The sequence below is a fragment of the Triticum urartu genome, chromosome 1 (assembly GCF_003073215.2).
Source record: "Triticum urartu cultivar G1812 chromosome 1, Tu2.1, whole genome shotgun sequence".
In the NCBI taxonomy this organism is placed as follows: Eukaryota; Viridiplantae; Streptophyta; class Magnoliopsida; order Poales; family Poaceae; genus Triticum; species Triticum urartu.
In genome coordinates this window covers 542635720-542643032 of record NC_053022.1, presented here as the reverse complement: position 1 = coordinate 542643032, position 7313 = coordinate 542635720, and the positions used below count along the sequence as shown (strand labels likewise).

The window sequence follows — 7313 nt, the reverse complement described above, 5'->3', positions numbered from 1 at the left end:
AGACTGAGTGTTTTTATTGCAAGGGAAGTGGTCACTGGAAGCGGAACTGCCCCAAATACTTAGCGGACAAGAAGGCCGGCAACACTAAAGGTATATGTGATATACATGTAATTGATGTGTACCTTACCAGTACTCGTAGTAGCTCCTGGGTATTTGATACCGGTGCGGTTGCTCACATTTGTAACTCAAAGCAGGAGCTGCGGAATAAACGGAGACTAGCGAAGGACGAGGTGACGATGCGCGTCGGGAATGGTTCCAAGGTCGATGTGATCGCCGTCGGCACGCTGCCTCTACATTTACCTACTGGATTAGTTTTAAACCTCAATAATTGTTATTTAGTGCCAGCTTTGAGCACGAACATTGTATCAGGATCTCATTTAATTCGAGATGGCTACTCATTTAAATCTGAGAATAATGGTTGTTCTATTTATATGAGAGATATGTTTTATGGTCATGCTCCGATGGTGAATGGCTTATTCTTAATGAATCTCGATCGTAATGCTACACATATTCATAGTGTGAATACCAAAAGATGTAAGGTTGATAATGATAGTCCCACATACTTGTGGCACTGCCGCCTTGGTCACATAGGTGTCAAACGCATGAAGAAGCTCCATGCAGATGGACTTTTAGAGTCTCTTGATTACGAATCATTTGACACGTGCGAACCATGCCTCATGGGTAAAATGACCAAGACTCCGTTCTCAGGAACAATGGAGCGAGCAACCAACTTATTGAAAATCATACATACTGATGTGTGTGGTCCAATGAGTGTTGAGGCTCGCGGTGGCTATCGTTATGTTCTCACCCTAACTGATGACTTGAGTAGATATGGGTATGTCTACTTAATAAAACACAAGTCTGAGACCTTTGAAAAGTTCAAGGAATTTCAGAGTGAGGTTGAGAATCAACGTGACAGGAAAATCAAGTTCTTGCGATCAGATCGTGGGGGAGAATACTTGAGTCACGAATTTGGCACACACTTAAGAAAATGTGGAATAGTTTCACAACTAACGCCGCCTGGAACACCTCAGCGTAATGGTGTGTCCGAACGTCGTAATCGCACTCTATTAGATATGGTGCGATCTATGATGTCTCTTACCGATTTACCGCTATCATTTTGGGGATATGCTTTAGAGACTGCTGCATTCACTTTAAATAGGGCTCCGTCGAAATCCGTTGAGACAACACCGTATGAATTATGGTTTGGGAAGAAACCTAAGCTGTCGTTTCTAAAAGTTTGGGGATGCGATGCTTATGTCAAGAAACTTCAACCTGAAAAGCTCGAACCCAAATCGGAAAAATGCGTCTTCATAGGATACCCTAAAGAAACTGTTGGGTATACCTTCTACCTCAGATCCGAAGGCAAGATCTTTGTTGCCAAGAATGGGTCCTTTCTAGAGAAAGAGTTTCTCTCGAAAGAAATAAGTGGGAGGAAGGTAGAACTTGATGAAGTATTACCTCTTGAACCGGTAAGTGGCGTAGCTCAAGAAAATGTTCCTGAGGTGTCTGCACCGACTAGAGAGGAAGTTGATGATGATGATCATGAAACTTCAGATCAAGTTGCTACGGAACTTCGTAGGTCCACAAGGACACGTTCCGCACCAGAGCTCATATAAGCTGGGGAGAATAGTAATATCATTAAAAAATGGGATTTTTTTAAAAAACATGTTCCTTTTATGACAAGCATTGACAATTGTTGTCAATGCTTGTAAAGTTTCATCGTGAAATAAAATTTGTAGAAGCCATGGGAAAAAAATGATGGTCCAAAAATGTCATTTCCAAAAGCATTTTGGAGTAAAGATTTTTGTTGCCACGACTTCAACAAATGTCATTTCACATTGAAAATTTACAAGCACTCAAATACATTGTCAATGTCTGTCACAAAAAAATTGTTTTGATTTCTTTTTTCAGAATTTACTGTTGGCTCATTTGAGCTTGGGACCAAAAGAGTACTTTTGTCCACACTTGATAGTATAAACTTTCTTATACTACCACCACTGGCCGAGTCTAATGATGGTTGGATCCATAAACACATGAATAGCTTTGCAAAAATATGAACGGTTTGCATGCTCGTGTCTTTAAAAGGGGTGTAGCTTTTTTCATTCAGGTTTTTAAAGCTTTTTTCAATTTTATTCATTTTGCAAGTGAAAATAAAAAAAAATTGAAGTCTTCAAACACATGTTGAAAAGAATTATGAAACAAAATAAAAAATAAAAAAGTGAACTCCAGTTGCACACTTTGTTATCATGTTCCGTTGTGCGTGGGGTGTGTCATGTGCAATTGCACACTGGTTGTTGTACATGCGGTTGTCCGTGCAATACAATTGCATGAGAAGGGACTAGTGTACACCCGATAGATTTTTTTCTTCGAAATCCAACCAAAATATGATTGTGCGTGCATGTTGGTGTCTACGAAATAAAATAGAAAGATAAATACAAAAGGACAACCAAGTTGCTAGCAGTTGCAAGCCTGTTTAAAATTTTGTAGTTGCAACCCTCCTTAAAGCTTATAGTTGCAACCCCATTTAAAAACTTGCATTTGTGACCCAATTCAAAAAATTGGAGTTGACCCCTCCTCCTGAAAACTTGCAGCCATGTACCCGTTTGAGAACTTGTAGTTGCGCCTCCCTTGAAAACTTGCAGTCGCGACCTCGTTCAAAAACTTTGTGGTGTGACCTTATTTAAGAATTTACAGTTACAACCTGTTGGATTTTTCTATGTTTAAGTCAATTTTCCAAACCGGTGGTTCATTGTTCTTCTCTGCTTCCTCTGATTGGCAGCCGCTCCTCTTGTAGTGGCTTATCTCCCTTCCCCTCCTTTAGCTACAACGACAAGCCTCACTGGCTCTAGATGGGCTATCCTCAGGCAGTGTCTAGAGGGAATCAAATACTAGAAGCCCTCACCCGCACTTGTTAAGCTTCTGACTCGTCTTCGTCTGAGATGACGGGAGAGCCATGACGTCTCCAACTCGGCCTCGGAGCTCCACCTCTGCCTCCTTCCTTCTCTCAAAGTATTGACTTGCACCATTCTAAAATTCACGCGACTTAGAAGTAGCTCGTGCAGATAAAGTAGTTCATAAACTGCATAGTCAATACTTAAGAAATACTCACTCCGTTCCCAAATATTTGTCTTTCTACAGATTTCAATAAATGACTACATACGGAGCAAAATGAGTGAATCTACACTCTAAAATATGTCTACATGCATCCGTATGTTGTGTTCATTTGAAATACCTAAAAAGACAAATATTTGGGAACGGAGGGAGTAATACACTATCTTTTGCTGATGAGAAGAGGGCAGGGCAAGCAAAACGATATCACTATTCGTTTTGAGCTCATTTGTAGTACTACTTCGGAGTGTAAGGAGAACTATCTCAAAAACAAATTACCCCCAAAAATAGACTAGAGTCGTAATCTAATAACATATATTTTTTTATAATCAAGGGTTTTAGTACATTAATAGTTATATAATTGACCATGTGACTAGCTGGATGGGGCTGCGTGGGGATGTCAAACTCTGGCTCTTCAATGCTGGAGGAATCCGACCAGCCGCCAAGGGCAGGGGATGGGGAGGGCAGAGAAACTATGATGAACCTTGGATCTGATTGTGAAGCAGAACGGGTTTTATGCAATACGATCTTAAAGTGGCCAAGGTGCCATATTACCTCTTATCCGATCCATTTATTACCCATCCGAGATGTTCTTGGTAGATAGTTGACAAATTTTTATTAATGACAATTTGTACACGATGAGTGCACCACCTTGTAAAAAAAGATTTTAAAAATACCTAATTGTTAAAAATCCGACATTTTTTCACGGATTTCGAGTGAATGCCCTCATTCATGTCAGATCCCGCACACGAATCCTAAAGTGTTCGCTCCAAACGCACTTTCTCCAAACTAATCTCTTTGGCTCGAATACGACCTGGATCGAGCGAGAATGGGGAAGAAACACGCGCAAAGAGAGAGGACCAGCTGGCTAGAGGAATAAACGTTATCTCGATACTTTTCGTTGCCGAGGGCCACGAAGAGCGGTCTTCGTCAAGTGTTAATTCTTCGGTGCAATAAATTGTTTAATCTAGTTTTGAAAACTGTAACAAAAAATTGATAGTTCAAAAAAAATTAGTTTCAATAATTTTTTAGCAATTCATTTGATAAAAAATCGGAAGTTTTTTTTGAAAAAATATCTCAAGGACGGGGGTGTTGTTTTGAAGAAATACCTTTTTTTTTTCATAAGTTGGGCACAGGAGTCCCACCGTACAGAGCCTAAGCCCAAAGGCCTCATTGTTATGAATCCCGTCCCAGGCTCCAGAGCCTAAAGGCCCAGAAGCCCACAGGGGGTGGAGCACAAACAATAAGCGGATTGCGGTGGGGAAGCCCGCTACGAACCACCTACGCCCCCAACTTCCGCACAAGGTTCCAGATCGCCTCCGTCCCCCGTCCGCCGCCGCCGCCGCCGCCACCGCCGCCGTCCGGGATGGCAAAGAGGTCCAGGAAGAAGGAGCAGCCGGAGGCCCCGGCAGCGAGCCTCCCCGAGGACCTCCTCGTCGAGGTCCTGGCGCGGGTGCCCTACAGATCCCTCTGCCGCTTCAGGTGCGTGTCGCGGCCGTGGCGCGCCCTCTGCTCCGACCCCGCGCTCCGCAAGAGGTCGCCGCAGGCCCTGTCCGGCTTCTTCTGCTACACCCGCGACGACGAGAGCGACGAGCTACGCTTCCTCAACATCTCCGGGAGAGGCCGGCCCCTCGTCGACCCCGGCCTCCCCTTCCTCCGCGCCGTCTGGGACGGAGGCGTCCGGGCCGTGGACTGCTGCGGCGGCCTCCTCCTCTGCCAGTGCTGGACGAAATCATCTATGCTCGACGCCCTCTACGACCCCGACGCCGACCCCGACATCGCCTCCGATTCCGAAGCCGAGGCCGACGCTGTCGAAGATGTGGCAAAGTATGTTGTGTGCAATCCGGCTACCGAGGAGTGGACCGTGTTGCCTGCCATCGAGGATCTGCGCCCGAGGAACGTCATCCGTCTGGGTTTCGACCCGGCTGCTCCCTCCCGCTTCGCCGTGTTTGTGCTCTTGCAGGATGTGGATGATCACGACGCCGGAGTGCAGATCTTCTCATCAGAGACCGGAACATGGACGTTTAGGCAGAGCGATTGGGGCGAGGGCAATGTTACTGTGGATTATTACAATGGTTCACCTTCCACCTTCTTCGGCGGCACCCTGCATTTGACTACCCGAGATTCTTCAGTTATCACAGTGGACACAGAGGGGAAGACATGGCACAAGATTCGGATGCCGCTCAGTGTTGAGGACACGTCCGATATTGGCTTCATCGGGCACTCTCAGGAGCGCTTGTATGCTTTGCATATGAATTATTCTGATGATGAGTGTCAGCTCACGGTCTGGGTACTTGAGGATTATGCTACTGGGCAGTGGACACTGAAGCATACAGCTGACATGTCGGAGACGGTAGGCGATGATGAGGTGTGTACTTTTGTCGCTGTTGATTCAGAAGGCAATCTGATTTTCCAAATTAATGGACGGGATGAACAGCTTGTGTCATACGATATGGAAAAGAGGAAATTTCATGTTATCTTCAGTTTTGAGAGTTACTTTACTCTCCGGTGCGATCCTTACATTCCCACTTACAAGGAATGGTTACCCAAAGCAGCTCCATGATTACAGAGTTCACATGCTAAATATGGGTCAGATCTTCTATGCAGCATGGTATTTTGTATTTTGATGTTCTGGTCCATGCCATTGTGGCTTTGAGCAATGTTATTTTAACTATTCTAGTAATACCTAGTCAGTAGTCACTTTGATCTATTTGCTTTCATGTACTCCCTCCGTTTCTAAATATTTGTCTTTCTAGACATTTCTGATGACTACTACATACGGATGTATGTAGACATATTTTAAAGTGTAGATTCACTCATTTTGCTCCGTATGTAGTCACTTGTTAAAATGCCTAGAAAGACAAATATTTAGGAACGGAGGGAGTACTAGTTATGCTGTGGTCACTTGTTAGTCTCTCGTGGGTTGAATGTGTGAATATGAGAACAAGTTATCTATGCTTGGGACTATCTGCCTTTTCACCTTTTCCTTCTACTCCCTCTGTTCCTAAATATAAGTCTTTTTAGTGATTTCTATATGGACTACATACGAATGTATATAGACGTATTTTAGAGTGTAAATTCACCCATTTTGCTCCGTATGTAGTCCATATTAGGATCTCTTAAAAGACTTATATTTAGGAACGAAGGGAGTATTTATTTGCTGCAACTATATGCATGTTCCCCACAACCATGGTCATATGTATTTGTAAACTGGGCGCATTGCTCCCCCATTTACCTGTCCAAATGGTTACCTTTTCTGCAGTAATACATACTTAAGCAACGGACTCCACCTTGTGTTAGTCGACACAATTCATTTTCTTTTATTTCTTTTGATCTGTTGAGGCATAGTTAAGATGGTTAAGCAATACCATACAAGTTCATCAGCAATCATCCTGATTCATGCACCCTATTCCATTCTTTATTGTTGCTTTGGTTTACCAGTCCTTGGCCAATCTTATATTAGTGGTTAGACTGCTTATCGTGATTGTCTCCAACTGAATCCATTTCTCAAGAATCTTCCCCTTGTTGTTGTCCAGATTGCAGCTCAGAGTTTTTTCTTGTCCACTACCTAGCATTCTGAATTGTGTACTGCAATCTTCTAGTTCTTGAATATGCAAATTAGTTTTTATAATGTAATTCATATTCAATGGTTCTAGACTTCCAGCCTATCTTTTTATATGGAACCTGTAAAGCTAAACAAGAATAGTGATTATCTCCAACTTAGACCACCTATTTGTGACAATTAACAAATTTGCAATTATTTTCCAGCCGATTTTTTATATGGAACTTGTAAAGCTAAATGAGAATAGTGGTTAATTCCAGTTTAGACCACCTATTTGTGACAGTTAACAAATTTGCAATTATTTGTAGAAATTTTACCGCTGTACACTACGTTTTGGGCCTATAATACTTGCTGATATTGGGAGGTCATTCGTTAGTGTGATCTAGTCCTTCCCTGAAAATTTCCAATGATGACTTCCCCCACAATTTCAGCACGCTGATCCAGTTTGCCTCTTGAAACTTTCAGAATTCTGTGAGCCTGGCCACAAAATCCAAGCTGATATCAACGCGTACCAGAAATTTCTAACACTAGTTACTATAGGAGTATGATTTATCATCTCTTCCATGCGGATTACTCACCCCTCTGTCAACAGTTTTAAATGAATGTTGGTGGTGTAAATTGAGCAGATGAATGTCTCCAA

General features: G+C 43.0%; 1 protein-coding gene across 1 annotated transcript; it reads left to right on the top strand.

Moving 5' to 3' along the window:
* The first annotated feature begins 4376 nt into the window (after window positions 1–4376).
* On the top strand, window positions 4377–6078 carry LOC125528176 (putative F-box protein At3g10430). The gene has a single exon (XM_048692684.1). It carries the CDS (start codon window positions 4478–4480, stop codon window positions 5672–5674), a length of 1197 nt encoding a protein of 398 aa, XP_048548641.1. The 5' UTR covers window positions 4377–4477; the 3' UTR covers window positions 5675–6078.
* The last annotated feature ends 1235 nt before the right edge of the window (window positions 6079–7313 follow it).

Excerpts from the sequence above, each read along its gene's own strand:
- LOC125528176 (XM_048692684.1), top strand. The coding sequence starts at position 4,478 with ATGGCAAAGAGGTCCAGGAAGAAGGAGCAGCCGGAGGCCCCGGCAGCG.